This window comes from Aethina tumida, chromosome 5 (assembly GCF_024364675.1).
Source record: "Aethina tumida isolate Nest 87 chromosome 5, icAetTumi1.1, whole genome shotgun sequence".
NCBI lineage: Eukaryota > Metazoa > Arthropoda > Insecta > Coleoptera > Nitidulidae > Aethina > Aethina tumida.
Window position 1 is genome coordinate 27,504,957 of NC_065439.1, and position 27,787 is coordinate 27,532,743.

Here is a 27,787-nt window from a genome sequence, read left to right on the forward strand (position 1 = left end):
TACTTTGCAGTCCTCTCCTTGTTGAGATTATCGTCCAATTTTTGTTTCAACCTCAGTTTCTCTCCAGCTCTGATAACTTTTCCAATATATGTTTCTAAACTAGTTGAAAATCCCTCTTCCCTTCCTTGGTTGGTAGCTCGCGCCCTTTGCTCTATAAAGAGAGCCAATCGTAGGTTCCCTACCTCTTTATCTTTTATTATTTTGTTTTTATAAGACTTCTCTTCGGTTCTGGCCAACATCTCCTTAAGTTTTTCCACACTATTAAATTTCTTCTGGATGGACTTATTGGTTTTATTTCCTTCGGAGTTTGTTTTAGGTTTGGTTAACTTTTTAGATTTGGTGTCAATCTTGTTTAAGGTTTTCTTGCTCTTTTCTACTTGGATTTTAGGAGCCATGGTTGATTTGTCAATTTGTTTTAATTAAATTTTTCATTTTTGATGTATATATATAATGTGTATTATCGATAGGTACTCCACATGTACCTGGCATTGTTCTACTTGATGATTATCCCAGGTATAAAATTAATGGATTATGATTTTTTTATTAATTTTTTGTTTCTTGGTTGGAAGGAATATGTGTGTGAGTTAATAATAATTCTTGAATCTTATCTTACGATGAGAAACTAATATTTTATATGATTTTATATGAGCAAAAAGTCCTTAAGTAAGTAAGAAAGGAATTAATAAACAGTTTTCCTAATAAAATCTAATTTAACCCAATCTAACAAGAATTTAGTACTATTTGTTAGTAATTTTAATTAAATTTTGATTCTTGCAATACACAAAAAGGATAATAAAATGAATACTATAAAAAATATCATTTATTAATGCAAGATATATAAAATGTGGTAGCCTTAGTTATTTATTTTGCATTTAAATAAACAAAAATGTTCTACAAGCATTTTATGATGCATGAATAAACATGTGCTTAAAAAATAATTAAATTTAATTTAAGGCTAAGTTGGCACCTAAACATTTTTACGGGCGATTTATTAAATATTAACTAATTTAAAAAATGTAAAATAATTACCTAATACGGCGTTGTCAAGTGCTTTTTTAATTTCAATTACATAATTTTTACTATTTGCATGCAAATAAGAAAAAATTGTTAAATTAATAATTATTGTGTATGCAAAGAACAACAAATTAACGCCTTACTGGTAAGCAATAAAACAAAGACATTTCACAGTTGAGTAATATTTTGCTGGCTCTTTGGTGTTTAGAGAGTGATCCTTCGTACGGGAAACCCATCGTTCACGTTGTTTGCATCTGTTCACGTTGAATGCCCATCTAAATCATGGCACGTAAACAATATACGGTACGGAAAATCGAACTAATGAACACATCAATCGTCCACATGTCTTCTGGACGTATCACCGCTTCTTCGCGTGCCACAATCGTAAACCAAACGAAGGTGAATCTCGCACACACATACACACGGTCATTGTTTACATCGGCATGTGACTGTTGCAGTACACGCGGTTTTATTTAAAGATTCACGCTCTAATAAATCGAACTTTTCTTTGAATTTTCAATGAGATAATTCCGACGTGAAGGACGTGGCTCGCAGTCTTTATCATGCACAGCGACATGTCTGGCGCTGACCGAGAGATTTGCAATTTATCATGCATTTGAGGCTATCGATTAACGGCCGCTGTAATTAATTATGGTCACCATTTATTCATAAGTGTTTCATTCTATTATATAGGGTTAAAAATCGACTAACAAAGCGTTTTACAATACGATTTCTAGCCAAAATGTCACCAATTATTAAATTTATATAATTAGAAACTATGTATTGTGTAAGTTATTTTGTTGTAAAATACTATTTTTTATTCACAATTCAATAAAGAAAGTATTAACACGTTTTAAGCAATTACAATGACAATTGACCCATCCTGACCCACCTGTAATATATCCTTAATAGTTCCTGTAACTTTTTACTAACTTTTGGTATTACCAACTTATAAACAGAGTTAGTTTACAAAAATATATGTTGGTTATACTGGCTAAAACTTGGTACTGAAAAATATCATCATATCACAGAGACTCACCAATTTGATATTGGCCTTCATGATATCAAGATAATGATCTTGTTACACATACTCTACTCTAGTTTTTTAATGAGAATATTTACCAAAGAAACATCATCCTTTTCAAATCAACATACTTTCTGATACTGCGATCTTCTTGTTATAGTATAACCATCTAATTTTTGTTTTATAGCTTCTCAATTCAGCTTACCAGTCAGAAGTTTCTGACTTGTAGATCTTCAGAGAAATGTCTAATTGAAAAATGTACAAGATTTTTTGTATGATAGACTGTCATAGTCCATGAAACTTCCAACAATTACTGCCTTATATAATACGAATACAATACTGAATATGGGTTAAAAACGGTTAACAAAGCGTTTTACAATATGGTAATCAACAATTTCTAGCCAAAATGTCACCAATTATTAAATTTATGTAATTAGAAACTATGTATTGTGTAAGTTATTTTGTTGTAAAATACTATTTTTTATTCACAATTCAATAAAGAAAGTATTAACACCTTTTAAGCAATTACAATGACAACTGACCCATGACTATCATCCTGAACCAACTGTAATATAACCTTAACAGTTCCTGTAACTTTTTACTAACTTTTGGTACTACCAACTTATAAATACAAATATATAAAAAGTATATATTACATTCATAATACAAATCTGAAAATAAATTCACCAATAAGCCACAGAGACTTGTCAATTTAATATTGGCCTTCATGATATCAAGAAGCTTTTAGTGAGAATATACTTCAGCTTTTAATGAAAATATTTACTAAAGAAACTCATCACCCTTTTCAAACCCACACATTTTTTGGTACTTCAATCTCCTTGTCAAAGTTGCCATCTAATTTTTGGTTTATAGCTCTTTAGTAAGTTTTTTACTTCTAGACCTTCAGTGAAATGTCTAATTGAAAAGTGTACAAGATTTGTTGTATGATACACTATCACAGTCCATGAAACTTCCAACAATTGCTGCCGCCCATACCCTTGTATAATACGAATAATATCTGGAACAAGCGATTGTAAACTACACCTCCAATCAGTAGCCCAACAATGGACAAACCGTTGGTTCAGTTTACATTAATAACTGAACTATTTTAGCGGACATTCCAATTATTTATTGTGTTACGCAACAAGTGGCACATATGTGTGTGATCTAACCCCTGTTCACCCACACTTTCATTTTGCTTTCAATAACCGAGCGATACTAGCAACAGATAACTGACCAGTGTTATGGTCTAGTTTCAGTTCCATTGCTCCAACACGTTGACCACAATGACTTTACCTAATTAGTTAAAGGTGGTTCGCCTATAATCACCTGGTCGAGGCTATTGACAAATTATTGAAATGTTTTTTTCTGAATAGGAAACGGACTTGCATTGTTTTAACGCTTTTTGTTCGCTGGTTATTTGTATTGTTTTGGAATGCCTTGACAGTTGTGAATTATGAGTTTTACACAAGGATACAATATTGTTTGCAGAACAAATTACAGAAACTGTGATTCATAATCACTGTTATAGCTCAAGTCATATTGGCTTGGACCTTATGTTTCAAATTCATAATTGAATAAATACTAATAACTTTCAGATCATACTACTTTATTTTTTACATTTCCTTACATACGTTTTTTGCCATTGTGATATTGGCTGTCACTACACATTTACATTTTTATCCAAAACATTTCACATTACATTCTGGAACACTTTTACCAATCTAACATTGGCCCGTTTCATTCCTATGTACTTTGCAGTCCTCTCCTTGTTGAGATTGTCGTCCAATTTTTGTTTCAACCTCAGTTTCTCTCCAGCTCTGATCACTTTCCCTATATATGTCTCTAAACTAGTTGAAAATCCCTCTTCCCTTCCTTGGTTGGTAGCTCGCGCCCTTTGCTCTATAAAGAGAGCCAATCGTAGGTTCCCTATCTCTTTATCTTTTATTATTTTATTTTTATAAGACTTCTCTTCGGTTCTGGCCAACATCTCCTTTAGTTTTTCCACACTATTGAATTTCTTCTGAACGGACTTATTGGTTTTAGTTCCTTCGGAGTTTGATTTAGGTTTGGTTACCTTTTTAGATTTGGTGTCAATCTTGTTCAAGGTTTTCTTGCTCTTTTCTACTTGGATTTTGGGAGCCATGGTTGATTTGTCACTTTTGTTGATTAAATTTTTCATTTTTGATGTATATATATATATAATGTGTATTATCGACAGGTACTCCAAATGTACCTGGCATTGTTCTACTTGGTGATTGTCCCAGGTATAAAATTAATGGATTATGAGTTTTTAATAATTTTTTACTTGTTGGTTGGAAGGAATGTCAAAAAATAAATGCATGTGTGTTAATAATAATTCTTGAATTTTATCTGATAAAATTAATGTTTTATATGATCTTGCAAAAAATCCTTAAATAACAATTGTAAAAAGTGAAATTTTACACCTCGTGCCACAGTTCGATCACTATGTTGGTAGATTTAACAACAATAGAAGATTAAGCTTATTAATATACTAAGTACGATCAATATGGAATTTTTATTACAATATCAGAAAATTGCAGGCTTTGTTGCTCAGTATTATTAAAATTGTTACACAATCCAGATTTCTTCTTGTAGTATTATACTATAATTTTACATATGGTCGAAATAATAATTTTTCTTTATATGGAAGCAACAAATAAGCATGAATTAGATATCTTATTTACTCTTAATTATTTTTTTACAACCAAATTGGTGGTTTCATTTCCATTGCTACAATACAATTCTTTCAGAGAATTGTTAGAAAATATTTTCGATTATTACATTAATTTATCTGGGAAATATATATACAAAAGAACATTGTCTCGAGATTAAAATGTTCTCTGGATACTCGTATTAATTGACTCGACAAAGATGTATGAAAATCTATCACTCCAGTGCAAGGCTGGTTACATAATTATTTTCTCTTTTGTTTTCTAAAGTGATTGTAACCCATTCAAGCCACAAAATCATATTTATTAACAACACTCAACTGGTAATTGTTTATTGTAAAGAACACCATGGATTAGCAGTGGTCCATTTGAAATGATCTGCGCCTCTTTTGTGCACCAGAAGCTATTGTCCAACAACAAAAACATGAAAGCTATTAGGGGCTTTGTTTTTCGTGTCGGTAACAATTTACATGACATTGGCTTGTAAACACTTTCAAATATCTTTTTATAATGAGATAATTGATTTTTAGTTTAATTTCACAAAACTGTCCTGATTATTTTTGTTTTCAGCGACCTTAATAGAGTTAAGAGATTTCAGTGTGTGCGTATAATATTTATAAGATTAATTACATTAATAATGGACAAATATTTATACTGACAGATATAAATTTCTAATTAATTATATTCTTGACGTATTGAATGATTTGTTGAAAATTGATTAAACTCTGAATTGAAACTCTTATTAACTGCGAATATAAAATCTTAATTTAACAAATCTGAACTAATTATTATCCAGTTATGACAAAGATATATTGTCTCTTTAATTTCTATGCGGTTCCACAATTAAGATAAAAATCTACAATTTTAATAGTTGTTGCTAAACATTTATTATTAACCGGCTTCAGACTGATAATTTTAAGAAAGAAAATTAAAATCTTACATAACTCGCACCATTTCCTTATTGAATTGTTCGCATACTTCTGTTGTTGACAATACAAAATTCAAATGATCTTAAGGGATGGGTCTTTTTGTTCAGTTCGTGACTCATGTTGTAATTGTGTAAATAGTTTTTATGAATAATGCATTTTATCATTTGCATTTGCACTAAAATTGCTGCAGTTTGAACAGGTTGTTTTTGTATCATAAATTAATTAAAACCGATTTAGTTATATTCATTTTTTGAATTAAAATTTAAATATTCTGGTAATATTTTATTTTTATAAGAGGGATTTTACAAATATTGTAATTTTATTAACATTCAAAATTAGTTTTGATTCTTAATTACATTTATAATTTTATAATAACTTTTACAATCTATTTATTGTATAAAATAAAATTTATGTATAAATAAAAAAGCCTTTTTATATTCTAGCTAATAAAAATATTATAAAGAAAGTGATAAATATTTTATGTTTAATTTTTTCAGTCAATTAACATTGATTTACTCATGGATAGTGTTGAGAAATAATTATAATATAACCATGACTTTCTATAGTAAGATTTTTTTTAAATTAAAGTTTAATTGATGGAAAAGTGTTTTTTAAATTTAAAGATTATCTTAAATTATTTTATTAATGAATAGATGTGTTGACCATGTATTTTGAAAACACCTTATTTAATTTTTAACTGACAGTAAAATACAAATAAGACCATGCTCATACTTACAGCAGGAAAAGTCTAACCAGTCTTCATTCTGCTATTGCTTAATTAGAGATCTTCAGGGTGATATGAAAACAAACTATCCCGCAAGTAACAGCAAACTTCCTTTTATTGTAATTCAATATAATTTAATTGGTGTTACATGTTATAAATGTTAAGTATGTGGGTGACTCGAATTAGATCTGTCGTAACGGCTGTTTAGAAATAAAACAGCTTTTTTCTGAGCACTTTGGCGGCTTAATTGTCGATCGACAGGTCTTGTAAATGCGTAAATGAGAACCTAACAGGTACGCCTTACAAAAACGGTGAGAGGCAAACTAGTTTACACATCTCGAACGGTCTAGCATCTATTTATTCTGATGGTTGGTTGTTGTGTTTCAAGTATTAACTTGAGATTAATTTATTTTTTATTTGTTTGTTTCAGAGGCTTAGCAATGCCGTACACCAGAATGAAAAGGAATTTTTTGCAAGGTAAAAAAACTTTATTTGGAAATCAATGCGTATTAGGTTTACAATTGTTGGGTGATTGCTTCCAAATAAATTAGTTTTGACACACCTTCAGGGAGGCAATTATTTGTTGTTTTTTTAATGAATACAACTAATCCAATAATAAATTACAGTGCCAAAATAACCACTGACATAAGGCCTGATTTAAAAAATTATTAAAACCTAATAACACCTTAAGTTGTTGTATAATATATTGATTAGTTTAATCACACCAATACATTTTTACATCTCAATTATTTGGGTTACATAATTTTATGACAAATTGCATTTAATTATACCGTTTTGGCTACCAACAGTCCCGATAATGATTTCCTTTTAAAATTAACTTAATACGAAACAACAAAAATGGTGACATGTTACTGAAATTGACTGAACGCCTGAAGCGGAGATTGTTTTTAGTAAAATACCAATGCAACAGCCATAACTTCCTCTTGTTTTGAAAACATTTAAATAATTGCACCGAAGGTAATTAACGGTGTTATGCAATATACATTAATTCAAATCATTGTAAATGGCGCATTATCACTTTGTCTTGGATGATTGAAATAAACCTAAATATTATGTCTTCGTTTTACAACGTAAAAGGTCAAAAGGATTAACAGTTTGATGGGGCAAATATATATAAAGATGTTAATTTTTAAATTGTTTCATAATCACTTTAGAACTATTAAATTAATCTCTAAATTGAATGACTTATGATATAATGATTGATGTCTTATTTAACTAAGTTATTCAACTGTAACTGCCTTAGTGTGAAAATAGTTTATCAGTTGACAGTTCAATTAACATAATAATAAACAATAAACCGGCCAAACCTTAACAAGTTGTTAAATGTAATGTTGTAGGTACTTGATGTATCAATCAAAAATTTGTTATAATGAAAATTCATGTTTAATATAAATTTATTTAAAAAGAAATCAACGTTTTTACCTCTTAAATTAAAGGGATTGAAACACTGAAATTAGAACCTGAAATATTTAATAAATCTAATAAACTAAAAAGGACCAAATAGTTGAAATTTTACAAAAGAAATCCAGAAAATATGAAAGATTTAGAGACTAATCTTTCTAAATAATTGAACTTATTGAAAACTAAATAGTTGGGCACCAAAAGGTTACGAGTCAATAAGTTGGGCCCCAATAAGTTAGAAGTTGGGCGCCAACTAGTTAGAAGTTGGGCGCCAATTAGTTAAAATGAAAAGTTGGGCGCCAATTAGTTGAGATCAATTAGTTGGCGCAATTTAAGAACTCTAGAAGACCTAAGATGTGAAATATGGAGAATGAAAGAATAAATTCAACAAATCTAAAATAAATAATAGAGAAAATACAAATAATTTTAATAATAATATTTTAATTCTAAAAAAAGAAAATTTTATTATAATGAACAGTCATGTAGTTTTTAATTTTCAATTTATTTAAAAAGAAATCAACATTTTTTACTTCTTAAATTACATAGATTAAAACACTGAGATTAGAATTCTCTGAAAAATCTGAAATATTTAATCAATCTAAAAAACTAAAAATTTTATTAAAAAATCCAGCGAATATGAAAGATTTAAAGACCAATCTTTCTAAATAAATTGAATATGAAGAATGGAGAATGAAATAATGTATCAATATCTCTATAAATTCTAAAAGAAGAAAATTAAGGGCAACAAATTTAAAACAAGTAATACATAAAATATAAATAATTTAAAGACTTTAAACTCATGAAGTAGTATAGTTGATTTAATTATTTTAAGGAAACTAGGCAAAGAAAGGCTTTATACTTATTTTTTAGTTAATTAGTTAGTAATAATCTTCTAACTACTTCAGTCTTAACCATGGATGAATACAGTGAAGCGAGTGATGTCTTTATTCTTCCACACACACATGCACTTACACATAAAAATCTTCCCACAGATAATGAATCTAAAAAACCCATCGAACAAACTGATGGGAATCATTGTTTGATGCAAATATGGAAGACGTTGCGCAAACCGAAACGACACCACAACTTAACATGTCAATTACCCTTTCTTTACAGTCACCAGACACTGCAACAATGCCATAGCATGTCAAAGGACCAGCACAAAACTAATTGAAATAAATTTCGCCAGGTGAAGCTTGGCACGTGAACGGTAGAGATAACGTAATCCAACCATATAGGCTCGAAACGGTTGTGCAAGTGGTTTAAATTCTTGCTGGTAATTCGTAATTAAGGTGGAAGTAAAAGTACGGCCAGCAAGAATTATCGACTGTTTTTACGAAGCAAATTCGATTATATTAACATGTTGGGGTGCAGAAACTTACTGCTTCGTTCCAGTTTCTCAAAAAATTGTGACATTTTTACATGTGCCAACTGGAATATTAACCCGTTAACGCTCACTTCGCTCATAACAATTTGTAATGCGGCCATAAATACATCAAAGTCTTACCAAATTATATGTGTGCCTGTTTAAAGCCATATAGCGGGCTTTGACTTGGCCTTATGCAACGTTTTCCATTCTATAATCTAGTTATTTTTCCCTTTTCCTCACTTTTACAATTAGTTTACATCGATAGCCATACTAAGGAATAAGATATGTACGTAATCTAATGTTGTATGACAGCACTGAAGATGTGGGAGGATGATCTTGTCACCATTTAATTAATTTTACTTTATGTACATTAACCTTTGTAAGAGCACCACAGAAATAACAACCACGTAACACAGGAAAAATTTGCAATTATTAACAGATTGTATGCGTTGATGTGCTTTGACATTTAAGTGGATTAAAAACCTTTCAATAATGATGCACATAAAATTCATTACATTTAATATGGTGTGGCAACAGCTTATTTACATGTCCTAGAATATAATAAGCATTAAAACAATAAAGAGGAACTGTTCAAAATTTCAAAAATCTTTTGCCAAACCACAGAAGCTTCAGTACCACTGAAATACCACAGCATCGTTCGTGATACCAACAGAAGTGCTAATCCATTGTACAATTGAACGTGCCACCTTCACTTTTTTAATGTCAGAACCGATTGCATGTATTAAAATCCTTTTTTTAATAATTGTATGGGATACAACGAATGCCTGGAACATTTTATAACATTAACCACAACAACAGCAACATGAAATAGCGAAAAATTAGCTAATAATAAGGCAAGGTAACTCGTGTGCTTGTTGGACCTTCAAAAGTATGCGGCGAAGAAAGAGATCTACGATAATGAGATATCACATAATTAACACAGACATTTAGAAAAAATGCTGCGGGCGTCCCACGTCAAAAACGTTATTATTGTATCCTAATTCACCATTCGGAATTGCCAAACTGGTAAACTTTATATAAACCTAAGCGGTTCGTATAAATCACGTTTCGGAGCGGGATGAGACATAAATAACCGTACGGCAGTAATTGCAGATAATATCACTTGAACGGACGATGTGTTTTATAATATTTCGTGAAACCAATGAAAAGTGACTGAGACGGTAATCAGCCGTTTCCGTATCGAGACTCACGAAAATATATGACGAAACGTGAAATTACATAGGAAGATCTTATCGGGGACGGTAATTTTTGGTTAGATAACAGGACAACCGAAATTTTGATCTGATCACTGGTGATCTGTTATAAACGGTACCGTTTAGCAATTGGACCGAGGGCGACGTACTGTTTTGTAAAAACAACTATTGAATAACATCAAAGAGTCTGTTCACTCTTAAGATTATTTAAGATAGTGTCACATGGAATTCTCTTAACAAAAACTTTCAACAGATCAATTGTAAAATACGAATTGGTATAATTCTATAACACTTAAATGAAAAATTAATATTTATTTATTCTATCGACGAAGATTAAATAACAAATAAAAAATGCATTTTAGAAATTAGATATTTAACTTCACACTAACATTAAAACGTGGTAATTAAATTCTAAAGTGCATTTAAAGAACCAGGCCATAATTCAAACGTTCCACCTTGAAAAGTCGTAAAACAAACAATGATTTATTCATTTAAATCAACACCAACGAAAAAAAAAAACAATCAAGGCGTATCAGAATTCAAAACCAAAAAATACATGTTGGACTCATTAAAAGTTTCAAGTGGTGTCCGATACGTTATTACATAAAGACAATTAATAATCGTCGACGCCGGTTTCACAATAAGTCGATTCGCAACATTAAACAAATAAATAAAATTATTGCACAGTTACACCAGTTGGGTACGTGGGAGTGTGTGTACACATTAAACGCGGTCGACCTTCACCTTAAGAGCGGTGCTCAACGGTAAAAGTGTCTCTAGGTCAAGAAATTTTGTCGGACGACGGCGACGCGGCGTTTAGAAAGAGAAAGGACCCCGAAAAACTTTTGCTCTCGATTAAGGCTCAATTTTTAGAAATTTTTCGGGGACCTTCGCCTCTTAATAAGGTTAATGATTCAATATAATGCATAACACCGGTAATTATTGTTATAATTTTTTATTGTTGTTCGTGACCAAGCTCGGGCACTGGTAATGGGCTAATTTTGTCCACGTGGTTTTCACAAGTTTGTACTTTTAAATGTTTAAATGCCTGGTTTTAGTGAAAGCCTTAATTTTTTTTGAGTAAATTATCTAGATTAAAATTTTACACTAAAAAATATGTGATTTCTAGTGGGCAATTAACATCGATGTAAGTTTAGAGAAGTTATCATTAACATTAGAAATTGTGAGTAGTATTGAAATAAGTATTTTTATTATTCGTTTCGTATTTGCAATGAAATTAATCAGTCTAACATTGATCAATAATAATTGTTATTATGATTTTATTTCTGGTATTTCCCAGAAAGTAACCAGTCATTTTCTTGTATCGTATCTGTTAAATCATCTCTCGACCCACCTTGACATTTCTCTTTCTATTAAATTAAACAAAATGATGTGGTAAATCTGTGGTTTCTATTGCATTAAATAGTATCTGTGTTGTTTACTTTTATTGTATTTTAAGTACAAAATTGATTGTCATTGGCTGTTATGAGATCTTAAATATTAATTTCTTCAAATAGAATTTTGTCATGTCTAAAATATCAGAAGGCAGTTTTTGTCTCCCTGATTTGGAAATATCCCTAAACAGGCAATGAATTTAAATAAAACAATGAGTAAATAAGATGTTTATTAAAGTATATAATTATACAATGTCGTAGGATGTTAAAAGCTAAAATTACCTCGAGGTAGGGATATTTGATAGCACTTTATACTAACGGGAAATATTATTCATTGCCTGTGAAAACATCAGATTAAATTTAACATTGCAACGTGCCCAGGTTTCACATAAAACATGTAACCCAAATCTCAAGCACAAGGTTATCTTCTTGAAAAACAAGGAACCGTTCGTTGGCAAAGCTTTCGCGTTAAAAGCTTTAGTTTTCGTTCGTGCAAATCGATCTCAATTGTGCAACGAGTCAATTTATAAACCGTTTATGATAAGGCACAACTAAGTAGTAAAATTTATCGGTGTGCATTGTTTGCTAATGGTGTTTGCCAACGGGGAATAAATATCGGGTTCAATAGAGCGTGCAAATTGTCCGGTGGGTGTATCATTTTCAAACGACATTTTTTCCGATCCGGAGATTCGTCGAACCGTTTACCGGCTATTACGTTTGCCTTAACAAGCTTGACAATCATCTGACTATTAAATTAACTTCATAATTCAATCATATGGTTCCACCAACAATTTTTTTCTTTTTTCATTTAGATAATTTCAATTTTTTATATCTATTGTCTATTTATATCTGCAATTCCTTTAAAATATTTTGAATATGTCTCGAAATATGTGATTCTTTGAAATTCGTAGATTATTTACATTTGTTTTTTAGTATTGTTTAATTTTTTATTACGCTTATAAATTCTCTTTCAGGATTCAGATGGATCAAACTCTTTTTGTACTGCATACTGAAATTGCAACACCAAGAAAAGGGTGTTCAAATTTAACATTGTTTTTTCATTTAGTATATTTGTCAGGACTTTCAATTCTATAGTATAATTGTATTTATTATTTAAACTAGATTCTCCAAATTCTTTAGACTCATCTAAAATATCTCTCTGATTCAACCTTATAATGAGCTTTGAGAAACTAATTTAGTTTATATGTATTAAATTATTTATATTAAGTTTTTAATATTTTTTAATGCTTTTTCCTTATAGTGAGAATTCAACATATAAATTATTTGGAATTTTTACATTCATTTCCTCAAGTCATTAAATTCTTTTATATCTTTAATAATAATATTAGTTTATTTACTTTATACAAAATTTATTCTTTGAATTTTCTAATTTCTAAATAATTTAAATATTTTATTAATATATTTTAATATATTTATCGGGACTTTTTACAGTTCTAAAATTAAATTTATTTTTAATTAGAGTCATTACATTTTTGAAGGTTCTACTACATACATTCTTCGTTTTTTTTTTTCTGGAATCTCTAGATTCTTTAGACTCATTACTTTTTTTCTGAATATTATATATATAACCTTGCTATAATGGACTTTGAAATATATAGTTTATATATATATTTGAATTAAATAAATTTTTAATGTAATTTCTTCACTATTCAACATAATATTTTTTTGAAAGTTTAAAATTAGATTGTTTAAGTCATTGAATTTTTTAAAAACTCTAAAAAAATATTAGATTATTTAAATTTTACAAAATCTAATATCTTTTTCTTTCAATTGCTTCCAAGATTTTAAAATAATTTTACTTGTTGAATTTTAATAATTTACAAAAGTTCTTCTTCATATAAATTATCTCGTAAATTCCTTAAGTTATTTGGAAATTTTGATATTTTTATATTAAATTTGTATATTTGATTATAATATATACTTTGGACATTTTAGGGAATTTAATATATTTGAATACTATGATATGTGCTGTTTGTGTGTTTAAAAAATGGCGAATGCGCAATCGAAACTGGAAATACGTCTTTACCTATTAATATGATATTTTACGAAACCATTTTAAAACAAATTCTTTAAACTTTACACATCTAAATGCATGTTTAACTCAATTAGAATTGGCATTTATAATAATTCAGGTAGAAATTTTGTTACCTTGCAAATAAATGTGCTTCTTCTAATATTTAATTTATTACAATTTATTGTATATCAATAATTATTAACCTTATTACCAGGCAACAGTTGCAAAACTTTTCTATTAAAATGTGTAAAAATTCAATTTAAATCACCGTTGCTGATGATGAAACATCTTCATTGCCAAAGGCAGCCATAACGATGTTATAAACATTTCGTGAATAATTGCCGTTATTTAAAGTAATTAAACACTTTGCGGGTGATGAGGTTTTATTTTAATTTATTATCTGGTTAACCTATAATATTGTTATTATTTTGTTCGAGTGGTTTTTCACAGACTGGAACAGTTTTGCAATACAAATGTCTGGACACCATCGATAAATAATCAATTTAACAAAGCGGCATTCCTCCCATTTATGCAAATGTTGCCAAACAAATTTCGCATCAATTAATTTAAGAAAAAAAATTGATCGGGTTTGCCGTGACTTAAAGGTTGCTGTCTGATGATCGTCGCATATTTAATCTGGAAATGAGATAAGTTGTTTATAATGCACGGTTTTATGACGGTGATGTGTCTTAAGTGATTCCCACGTTGGCGTATAATTAGATGCGGAATTTTAAAATTTTATCGAATTCTTCCTTATTAATGTCACAACAAAGCTGTGACCAACAACGATTTAAAATTAACTGAAATCACTTATCAGACACTCCTTGTTACACCAGTTGCGACAGTTTAATAGAATTGCGATGAATCATTGAGCAAATGGTACCCATTTAAAGCGAAATCGCATCATAATCCTTTTAGAATTTAATTAATTTCACTGCGGCTGCACTTCGTTAGTATTTAAGATAAAAATATAAATAGAATAGAATCCATCGGCGACAGTCATCGTATGGTGGTGCTCTTTGATCCGGACTGAAGAATGCAATTGTCTTTGTCCTTGTCCATCCTTGTAAAAATTCCAGGATTCCGCCCCTGACCTCAAAACAGATCGCATAAGATTTCCGTCCGATGTTCGAGAATGTTGTGGGTTTGTGCAATTAAAATAGATAATAAAATGCGACTTGATTTAATGATCGAGGTAAATCAACGGTTTTACGCGGAAGCAAAGTGACTTTTGTGCCTACTGGAGGTGTGGTCTTTATGATTTTCAGTAATATGTAATGCTTGTTGTTTTTTCAGGTTTACTATGGCTGTATCTACTAGGATTTGGTTATATGGCTCTGTCACTTGATAATCCAGGGGTGAGCATAAAAATTATTTACTATAAATTATGTTGTCATTTGGCGGTAAATAGTAATTACATGAAAGAAAAATACTGTGATTTATTTTTGGCTTTACATCCTCAGTTACGATAAGCTATAACTTATATTGAGAAATTAACTTAAATATTTATTATAGCTACAGACTTTTTCGATGATGTTTTAAAGTATCTTAAGTGTGGTACGTCTTAATATTGATTAATATTGACGTAATTTTCTTTTTATATTAAAATAACTATAAAATGTAATATTAACTTCTTTCTAATAAGATATTAAATTTAGAATTAAAGTTTTTGACATGTTTTACAAACTCTTTAAAATTTCTGAATAAAAAAAATTAAAACTTGATAACTACATACCTACATATATACTTACTACATAAAAAATATATGAATAAATGACACACCCTCAATATTATTTAAAAATAAAATATAACAATGAGATTTTCTTCTTGATTTTTTTTAAATAACATGTCAGAAGTTCGTGATAAATTTTGATACTGATAAAATAAAAAAAATATAAATAAATTAGAGTTACTACACAAATGCCAAAAGTTGATTTCTTGGTGATTTAATATCTTTAAAAAATTGTGTTAATTATGAAATATATTTTTTTTTATAACAATTTCCGTTACAAAATCCTAATCACTGCAAGTTGGTAAAATAAAAGTCGTTATCCTTTCACATTTTCATTGTAAACTATAGCCTAGAATAAAGTGGATTGGTTTTATCCACATCCTTGCCAATATTTTTTACAAATTGACTACAGAACGAATCAAGCCTTCATGATCTATTGCCCAACATAATTAATGATGACTTCGTGAAAATCCTAGATTAATTCCCCGGGCACTAAAATAAAAATGGCGACTCAATAATGCAGTGAAATCCACAAAGAGATGTGAAAATGAGACGCGTCCATTCATGGGAGGACGTGCAATTGATTCACTTTGAAATGTCAAACCGCAAAAGCAAAATATCACAGATATAATTAACTGATATGAAGTAATTCGAGTGAGGCTGCTTTTTTACGTAGACGTTTGACAGAAGTAAAAAGATACGCCGAACTTTCTAAATTACATGTTATACTGCCAGTACTGCCGTGGCGGTACGGCAGTTGTCATAACTGCGTTTGTGTCGTAGAAGGAAAAAACGTCAATGGCGGAGCTAATGCAATAAATACGTTCTCATAAGATCTAGTAGCCGATTGTATTTGATTAAAATAAAACAATGGACAATTTCTTAATTGTAAATTGTGTCCGATTAGTTTTTTATTTTCAGAATCGGCCTGACCCCGTTTGTGTTTGTATTAAGGATAAAACATCTTGCTGTTTATGAATACGTTGTAGTTTTAGTTGTAGTTTATAATTTATTAATATCAAAATTGGCAATTAATAGAAAAAAACTGGATCCCATAATTATATGCTGACAGTTATTAATATAGGAATGATTTACGTTGATTTTTATAGGAAAAACAAAACTAGTAACGCACCCAGTGAAATATTTTCGCGTTGAATAAACCGGCATTTGCATAAAATGATAATAGACAGTATAAGATCAGTGTCGTAAAGGTTAGGTGTTTTTGAGCACCGGTCATATGCCTATTTTTATTAAATCAAGGATAATCGCACCTAGAAATTATTAGCCTATTAATTGCATGAAGAGTTTGGTCGGTTCCGTCTCACAATGTGAGATGAGAGATTTATGCATGTAATCTAGATTTATTATGAGATTATCAATGTTACGTCACATTTTTGTTTATACGAAATGAGTCACGACGTGCACAGTGTATAAATAAATGGACTTTAAAAGTTTGGTAAAATAATTAAATAAATTCAAATACTAAAATTACAGTAAAATTAGTATAAATTACATTGAGCAACAAACTGTTTTATAATAATAAAGATAAATATATAATTTAAATAACATTTGTTTGTATTAAAGATTTTGACTTTTTCATATTTTAAACCACGATAAATAATAATAGCAATTCAAATTTTATATGAAGAAATTAAGAATTAAACGTAATTTTTTGACAAAACAAATTTTAAACAATCTTATTTCATTACTTTAAGAAATTTTAATTTTGAAAAAGATCATATATTTTTTTCCTTATTTATATCCAAAAACAAACAAAAATCTTGTTGGAAATGGTAAAAAAAATACTGTGAAAGTTACAGCTCTTAATATTAATATTAAGAGGTGCCGCATCATAAATTTTAATTTCCCGTTTAAATAACACGGGAAGGGTGTTCTCTTGGATTTTGAAATTTTTTAACTCTCGTTAGAGATAATATTTCAAAATGATCAAAACAATTTTTTATAGAAAATTTAACATTCTACAAAAAATGTCTCTTACAGTTTTTTGATATATTCATTTTTTCAAAAGTTATTTAACATTAAAGTTGGATTGATTTAAAATTTTGACATTTTTCTCATTTTCTGACGTAACCATCAACTTTATGGAAAATTTTATATGAAATTGTATTTTTTATATTTTATCACTTTTAAAATTTATCACTAACTAAACAAACTAATACTTTCGACATATTTTAAAATTTCAAATTGAAAAGCTCATTTTTTATTTTATTTTTAATATAATCAAATTCCTGAAAGGAGGAGTACCATTTTTATATATTTATTGTGTAATAAATAAAATTTATTTGTACTTTTTTATATTAATCAATATCTAAACTTATCACGAGTCAAAACTTTTGGCATAATTTAAAAATTTAAATTGTAAAGCTCATTTTATTTTTAAGTAATCAAAATTTCTGAATGAAAGGCCATTTTTATATAATTTTTTGAGTAGTAATAAATAAATTTTATTTGTTGAATTAAGCTTGATTCGTTCTGTAATCAATTTCTAAAGAATACTGGTAAGGATATAGATAAAATTAATCCACTTTACTCCAGTCTAGTTTACAATGAAAATGTGAAAGGATAACGACTTATATTTTTATTATTTTGCTGTGATTAGAATTTTGTAACAAGTGGACGGAAATTGTTATGTATTATACATAATAATCATAAAAAATTGTATTTCGAAGTTATTGTATATATAAAACAATAAAACAAACTAAATAATAGATTGTGGTTTAGTTCAGATTATAAAACAAATTTATCGCCTTCATAACTACAAGTTAATAAGATTAAAGCCCGTCAGCATCTTACTAAATTGGATAAGAGATTTATATCAATAAAATAGATATTATAAAAGCCAACATGTTTATGGGAATTTAAGATTATAATTCATAATAAAATGTGTTCAATCAAAAAGCAGATTTTAAATTCTAAATAGGATATATATATCAGAAATTTCAAAATCATTTATATTATATAAAAAGTAATAATTTCACTTATGTGTAATCATAATAGTCGTAAAATTAAAGAACATTTATATTATTATAATATAATAATGGGACAAATTATTTCTTTTTTATGTAAATTATTAAAAACTGTCTTATAGAATAACATTTTAATATGTGTGGGTCAAAATATTCAAATAACTTTATTAAATAAATGATCCATACTAAAAATATAAAAAATGGTAAAATATAATAACATTTATTTGAAACGAAATTGTAAAAAAAGTGTATTAATTCAATTTACATTAAAAATACAACCAAAACATAAACGAACAAGAGATGTGTTTGAAATTAACATTAATATTAATATTAATAACAACATTATGGTTTAAATTATTTAAATAATATCCATATTAAACATAACCAAGTGATTTATATTGAAAAGATAAATTATGAACCATAATTGATATTTACAGCCTATGAATTTTATTTACATGATAAAATAGATCAAAAACATAAAACACAAACGGTGGTTAATTTACCGGACAACATAAAACGTTCAGATTCGTATAATTAACACGATTTACTAGTCACAGAGTAACGAAAATCGACGATTTAAACGAACTAATTGGGGTAAATTCAGTGAAACCACCAACTAGCATGTTTTCGTTTTCAATCTGTAACGACTTTCATTGAAACGCATAATTATCATACTTACTTAGTCTGATAATCATAAGCTATGTGTGTAATGAGCGTAGACGTTAATACGATGTAAAAATTAATGAACAACAACGTGATCGTATTTTACAACGCAGTAAAAATAAAATATCATTTTTTCAAATCGGCACTGAGCAATTTAAATATTCATTCAGCCGTTGCGAAACTTCCTGAAACGTTGCTCATCCCATAATTATTATTATGTTAGTTATTTCGACACTTTTTCTAATTAGAGATGTACGTGAATCATTGGAGCCCATGCAATTGACATATGTTCGTTGGCAGACCGTAAATGTACACGTAGCATACGTGAGGATTCGTCCCACAACTGCCATAATGATTGTCTGTGCATAGTAAACTCCTAAAACGCATTAACATTTAATTTGTATGAAATTTTAATGTATACATCCTTTACAAGATTTGATCATACCTTGTGCAGGCTGCGTGAAAAGAATTGAAATTGTAATCCTGCATCTTTTATTCATTGTTGACATCGTTTACTTGCATCTAACATTGATTATGACGCTTCCGAAATAACCAAAGGTGCTGTGGCAAGATGAAAGGTCAGTTATGTTATTATGTTTACAAAAGTTGGACGTAAACCACTGTAATTATTTATAAGTTGCGGTTAAAGTTAAATATAGATTTGTATAGCTTAAAAACCAGGAGTTATGTACCAATTTATTTTCGAATCGAATTAAGATTTATCTGTATCAAGGCTGCAATCTGGTTATCGACTATCACCAAGGCGCTTACAAAATTGATGGTGTACAAATTTAGATCGATTATTTGCATATGGTTTTATTGATTTCCAATCAATATTTTGTTTTTGTGTGCCCGCACTAATAACAACTGTAAACTGTGCAACATAGAATTAGACTTAGTCATTAGATTGTTATTTGCACTTTCATTTCATTAACATACCACAAATATTCTACGTTCAATTTCATACAAAAAGCTACGACAAACTAATTTGTTCATTATTTCAGTTTTTGGACTTCGATAACTTGCCAGATACGAACTTTTCGTGTGTCGGAAAGGTTATTGGGGGTTACTACGCCGATTTGGAAACCAACTGTCAGATGTTCCATGTTTGCACCATCGGCCAACTGGATGAACCCATGGACATAAGGTTTTTATGTTTGAACGGTACAGTTTTTGATCAGGTACGTGATTATTTCTTTATTAACACGAAAACGTATAATTGATACTATCAATTACGAAAATGTAATTAATGCTATTGATGTGTCAATGAGATAAAAATAAATTGTTAATTAGCATATTTATATTTACATATTTCGATAGTATCTTGCTTAAGATTTATGGATAAGCAATATTATTTGTGGGTAATTTATGGTTTGTTGCTACCAACTTTATTAGTAATTTCTATTTTTAGGAAACTAGGGTCTGCGAAAGAATAGACGAGGTGGACTGTTCAAAATCGGAACAATTCTATAGCTTGAATTTAGAATTATATGGAAATAGTCAAGCAGCAATTTTAGAAGGTAACCATATAAAAAACCCAAATAGATTAGAAGCAGAGAAGCACCCTCCTACACGATTAAACCACCACTCTGTTTTACAGTGGTATAACAAAAGTTTTGTGTATTTTTGTCCTTGTAGGACGTCTAACTTAAGCTAAACTGCCATTTTTAAATAAATTAAAAGTAAATTCATCACTGAAAACTTGACAACTACCCTTCTCCATTGTTTTGTAGTCCAGTGGACGTGATCCTGAGTATGTCAATGTCAGGACATTACATTTTTACTAGAAAGTTACAATAAATATAACATCTACTGGAATTCATTTCAAGTAGTATGGTATATATTTTTAGTATATTTTTGTAAGTTGCCATAATTATGGACACTACTGTACATCCATGCTTACAATAAAATTTATATTTACAGTTTATAGCTATAAACATCTTAGAGGTAATGTTTACATAAAAGGACTGAAGATAAACATGAATAATATTTTTATATTAAATTTATTTATTACATTTTAATGTTGTTGTGACTCAGCTACTATAAGAAAATTTTAACTGAAGGTAAATTAAGATTATATTTTAATTTTCTATCTGATTTTACGCAACTTTTAAAGTGAATTTGAAATTTTTAAATAATCGTAATATTTGTTTTTTTTTTCTTTTTCCTATTTTCCTTATTCCTTTTTTTCTTTTTTCCCTTTTTTCCTTTTTCCTTATTCCTTTTTAATTTTTCCTATTTTCCTTTTTCTTTTTTTCTTTTTCATTTTTTATAGATTTTCCAATTTTCCATTTTTCCCATTTTCCAATGTTCCATTTTAACATTTCTCATTGTTTCAATTTTCCAATTCCCCGCATTCTCAAATTTCCTATTTTATAAACTTACATTTTTCCATTTTTCCATTTTCTATCTTTCTATTTTTCTGAGATGAAAAATGTTAAAGTTTGTAACAAATTTATCTGGTTAAAAGTTACGAAACACCCTGTATATAGACGCACAGTGTGCAATTAAATATTTTGACACCAAATATTTTTTTAGAATCCGCAGAGACTGAAGCCCCATTAATTATCAAATCAACGATCCCAACAACGACTACGACGACAACCACCACAACAACCACCCCCAGGCCGACGTTGAAGACAACTCGGCAGCCGTTCTTCACATCGGTCGCACCACACACAATAACAACGCCTACCAGCCAACAACTAATCTCCACCCATCATTTCCCGGTGGTCAACGCCAACTCACCGGACATCCGCTTCAACCCGGAGGAGATCAACATCAGTTTGAACCCCGGTGCACCGCCGGACATAAGGACGAAACCGCTACAGCAAAGTTTTAGTGAAAATAGTAATAGTAAACTAATAGTGACTACTCACAGTACATTCGACGACGATAGTGACTCCCACATACAGTTAACGACTCAAAAACCCAAATCGGTGGTGAGCTATGGACTTACGCATACTAACAACAATAAACACCAAAGTGTGACTCCGTCCGATATTAATTTCGGTTTTACCTTCCACCAGCCCGAGGACCAGGTGGAATACCACACCGAATCCCAGCACAATTACCACTACGAATCCAACTACAGGCCGAGCTATTTGCAACACAGAAACCAATTTAAGCCGACGACGTTCAGAAACGATTACACTCCTACCACAGCCAGGAACAAATTCTTTCCCAACAAAGCCACAACTGCCAGAAACCATTACATTCCGTCTTTGAAATCCCCTCAGACACAACACCAATCCATTCCCCAACATCACTTTCATCAGGTAAGAACGGAGAAACCTCAGAGGCTCCAGCTACCTCTGCCACTTTTACCGACGCTCTCACCACTTACGTTTAGTTCCCCAGCTCCGTTTAGTCTCCCAAGACACATAGAAACCAAAAGATACACCAAGGAACACCATCCACCACCAAGGATCATTATCAGCGCAAGCGCAAGTGTCAGTGACGCTAGTGGCAGAAGACTGAACTATTCGCTGGGGCAAATCGGAACTGCACACATTTTAGAACAACCCCCATCTTCATATGACGAATATAAAGATGGCGATGAAGGACTAGACCCGTTTTACCATGACGTACCCAAACTCAAGCACAGATCAAAGAGAAGTACTAAAGTTTTAAAACACTCAGACATCATAAGAACCGAACAGGAAGCAGTAGATGTATTAAAATTTTTGTTCGACTGGTACAAGGCCCACGAACAAACTAGCACCATAACCATACCCGTATCTCCTAGCATAATCACCGAAATTAATGAGGAACTTGCTCCAACCACAGAAACTCCTTTAGCTGAAGAAGACAAAAAACCCGTCCCTGAGGTTGATCAAAAGATAGAGCCCACCACGGAGGTAACTAAAAGTAGAACTAGAGGTCGAGGTAGAGGCAAAACTAATTTCTTAGGTAGTCAATTATTCCAGAGTAAAAGTAAATTTAATATTGTGAGTAGCGTAATTGATGATACTGAACCAAAGGTTACTGAAAATCAAGACAAATCAATCCCATCTGAAACAAACGTAGAAGTTGAAAAGGTCCCCATTGAAACAGTTGTGGTAGATGAGATTTATCATGATAGTACGAAACCACTTGCAGAAAATAAAACAAATTTTCACCTTGAGAGCATAATAAAGGAAGAAGTGATATCAACTCCGTCTACAACGGTTTCATCCACGTTGCCTAGTCTTCGTTCTCTTATAAAAATGAATCATGAGGTTGAAGAGGTACCGCCAATTAAGATAACAGAGGATACTAATGAAAATACTAAGAAAACTTCGAGAAATGATGTATCTCGTTCAAATGGTAAGGATAAAAATCATTCAAATCAAAGGCGGAGAAATTCAAGAAGACGATCTAAGAAAGTTTCCAAACCTGATCAAGAACCGGCTACTAAAATTTCTGTAATTGTTCAAATTCAGGAGGGAGATGCTCCTAAAACTTCCAACGTTGATGTAAATGTTACTGATGTCGATCCTCAAGATCTTAAAAATGTCGAGGAAGAATCAAATAAACAGAAATCAACAAGCAATATTAATTTGGAAGATTTACATCAAATCTCTGATGTCAAGGGGCAGACAAGTGTCAACAATTCTAATACTTCAATATATGATCACTTAGAGGAAATATCTTCTGTTTCTAGTGTTGACAATGATGACTCACAAGTATCGACTGTAGTAAATCTAACTCCAGCTACCAAGAGCGATAATATTGAAAAAATAAAAAAGGAGAAACAAAACACCACAGAGGAAGAAGTTATAATTACGGAGCAACCCATTCCAGTTTATTCAGAGAACACCAGTAAAAAAGTCGAAGAAGAGATTGTGCATCATCGTAATTCACATAGACGTAGGAATTCCAAAAGACGAAAGTCAAAGAAAGCTAATTCCGACTTTGAGCATCCTTTAGAAGTTGTTAAAGAATCTAAAATGCAAGAGAAAGTTAAAATTACAACAGAAACTGCCGTTCCTGAAAAGTTTGATACTACTACTTTAATTGTAATTAAATTGAATCCCACATCTGAATATTATAGTACTGAAGAACCATCCTTGGAAACAAGTTCATCTGACATATCACACAAAAATAGACAATCAGGACATGAACAGATTACTGAAGAACATTCTACAATCAAAAATAATGAAAATATAGAGACAACCGAAATTTTAAATGATAGAATTCAAAAAGAAGATATAAATCAAAATATGTCTACAGAGGTAGGAGAAACTTACACTACGGTTAATCCTGAAGAAGAAATTAAATTGGACTCATATTCAAGTACTGAAAAAACCTCAACTCCCAGTACTACTACAACTGAAAAGAGACATTTTGAAGAAATAAATAACCAATCGACACATAGAAGACGGAATTCAAGACGTCGAAAGACTCACAGCCAAAGTCGATCAGAACCTTCAACATCAACTACTGAGAACATCATTGACACAGTTGTAAATACAGAATCAATAAATGAATTTGAAATTCCAAAAGCAGAAAACATTACTGACAATATAAAAGAAAACATCAACACAAGTCATATTGAGAATCATAATATTGATGAAGAAATAAAAGAGAAATTTGCTGAAATTGAGGAGTCAACTTTTGCTTCCATAATAACGAATCAGCCAGAGCCTCAGAGATCTAGAACTTCTCGAAAGAAGTCCCAAAATCTTACTCCACAACAATCCTCAACTACAACTGAAAGTATTGGTGATACAATACTAGACAAAGAAAAATTAATTGAATTTGATATTTCTGATAATTTAACAGTTGCTGAAAATACGACGTCAAATACGAATTCAAGTAGTCCGGAGGCGTTAGAAATAAATGAACATCAATCAAATGAAACGTTAGGAAAGACTGAATATACAACTGAAACAATAACCACCACACCAATTCAACCAATTTCTCACAGACCTCGAAATTCTCGTCGTAGAACATCAAACAGAAATGAAGAATCAAAGTTGCAACAAACAAACGAACAACAAAACAAAAGACGACGTAGGAGAAAAAAGAAACAAAAAGACGTAACAACAAAAGCAACAACGGTCAGTGATCTATTCTCATCAGCAGAATCAAGCAGCCCTATTGTTTCTTCAGAAGACTTAATGGAAAATCCTACCAAAATTTCTGAAGTCTCTATAAAAACTACTTCTAAAACTGACTTAGAAAAAATATTGAATGAAAATGATGATATTACTTTAGAACATTTTAATGAAGAAACTTCAGAACATGATTTGTATTTGCATGAAGATGATTACGTTAATGATAACTATGAACCTTCGACGTACGTGGAACCACATAAAACCATCGAATCAAATGAAGTGAACACCACCTATAAAGAAAAAGACGACGATAAGGAAAAATATTTGTATGATACATTTTCTACTGCGGCAGATGATTATTATGAAGATTTTCATGAAAAATATTATGACCCCAGTCTTGAAAATTCACCTGAAGAAAGTGTAGAACTAGATACCCGTAAGGAAACAGTGTACGATACAGAAACACATATCCAAAAACAGGACGTTGAGAAAGGTGGAACTGCTAAAAAAGTAATTTTTCACTTAAACGGATCCGAGGAAGCAATAGATTTAAAAATTGACTACCATAACATGACGAAATTGCCTGAAAGTACCACTGAAACTAACCCAACTACTGAGTCAATTTCTGAACCACTAATGACAGTTACTACCAGTACCACATCAACTACGACTACAACTCCTTCTGCAATAGAGACCACCAGTAAAGTAGATAGGAAAAGACAACGAGGAAAATCTACTTTTCAACAACAGTTATTACATGAATTAGAAAGAATTTTGGAAGTCACTGAAAGCTCAATGGTAGATACTACTCCAACAACTCCACTAGCCGAATTTGAAGTTTCAGAAATGAATGTAACTCCTTCTTTATCTACTACTGAGACGCCTTTTACGGAGAAAACTCAGTTTGAGGAGCCCTCTACTTCTCCTATTAGTACCACCGAAATTCCTGTTACAAAAAATTTGTTGTCTGAGGAATATTCTGCTTTTACCGCCACTACAGAAACGCTTACTGAGGAAGTAGATAAAGATATATCTTCTACAAGTGTTTCTACCACAACCACAACAGAAAATTCTGATACGACTTACTTACCAGCAACTGAAACTACTCAGTTGGAAGAGATTATACCTACAACTGAATCTAATATAGCAACTACTGAAGAAAACATTGATGCAGTTCAAACTACCGATGAAGATTTGAAGGTTGAACATGAATCAACAACAGTTATGTCATTAGAAAATTATGTAAAGAGTATTGAAGAAACGACGGGAAGTATTGTCACTACTATGACCACTACTAAACTTTTAGATATGCTTACAGATTCAAATGAAAGCTCCACCATTGTGACAACTACTCAAGGGTATACCACTGATGAAGATAAAGTCGGCACTGTACAAGAAACTAACATTACTACACCATTACCAATAACCCAAACCAGCAGCACCACAGAAAATGTGGCAACTAACTCAAGACGTGGCAGAGGTAGGGGTCACAGCAGAGACAGGTCTTCATACAGAAATAGTCAAAGACGTACCAACACTAGGCATAGATTCAGTACGGACTTTACACAAAGACCTACATTAACGAAAAGCACCGTAGAACAAGATATCATTGATGCTATCAAATTAAAAACCAACGCGTATGAGGTCACACTGGAGAGCACTTCTCCATCTAATGTTCCTAATAAAATTGACGACGAGTCGAATACAACGGACGCACCGTTGTACAAAAGCGCAAATCCCACTCAGCCCGAGCAAAGAAAAATGCCCCATTCCACCACTCTATCGATTATACAGAAGAGGATTCGGCTGGACAGGAATTTTATATTCAACTGCTTCAACAGGGAGGTAAACAAGTTTTATCCAGACCCAAGAGATTGTAGACTGTTCCATTATTGTACTCCAGGATATAACAAGAACCAGTTATTAGACATGAAATTCGTATGCGATTTTGACACGTTCTTCGACGATGAAAAGCTCATTTGTACGAAGAAAAAACCCAAACGATGTTTGTAAATAAATTAGGAAATTAAAATTGCCATTTCTTAAATTTTAGGTTAAGTGTTTTGTGATTGTACTCGAAATTTCAGTTATGTAAATTAATATTAAACAATTTGTAAATATAATGTAAGCTTAACTACTTGTTATTGTTAAATAATGTTTGTACTTTTTAGCTAAATTTATTACTTCTTGATAAAGTCACTACTGTATTGTAATTATTGATAAAAATACTCATAGAATAATATATTTAATTTAAATGTTAGATGTGTATTTTATGCGTCAATGAATGAAATAAATAATAATTTTGCAATGATGTTTTATTTAATTATTGTTGCCCTAATATATGTAAAAAAAATTATTTATTTTTAAAACTGAAATCTGCAACCAGTTTTATAATATTAATTATCCAAATAATAAATATGTAGTGTAATCTGTGTGACAGAGACAACTAAAAAAAAACAAATGATATGGCACTTAATGTCCTCACAATAATAAATACTCACAGTAGATACTTATCACATTACACTACAATATTTTTAAATCCTCTG

General features: G+C 30.6%; 1 protein-coding gene across 3 annotated transcripts in view; it reads left to right on the forward strand.

Annotated features, from left to right (window-relative positions):
* Positions 1–27,543, forward strand: part of LOC109597179 (mucin-4-like) — a 55,538-nt gene extending 27,995 nt beyond the window's left edge. For 2 of the 3 annotated variants that reach the window (XM_049968213.1, XM_049968212.1), the window contains 5 exons: positions 6,815–6,861; positions 15,115–15,176; positions 20,205–20,381; positions 20,612–20,720; positions 21,739–27,543. In XM_049968213.1, coding sequence (XP_049824170.1) covers positions 6,825–6,861; positions 15,115–15,176; positions 20,205–20,381; positions 20,612–20,720; positions 21,739–27,254 — 5,901 coding nt within the window. In that variant the 5' untranslated portion in view covers positions 6,815–6,824 and the 3' untranslated portion in view covers positions 27,255–27,543. The remainder of the gene's footprint in view (positions 1–6,814; positions 6,862–15,114; positions 15,177–20,204; positions 20,382–20,611; positions 20,721–21,738) is intronic. The other variant, XM_049968214.1, reaches the window with a different exon arrangement.
* Positions 27,544–27,787: the final 244 nt, after the last annotated feature.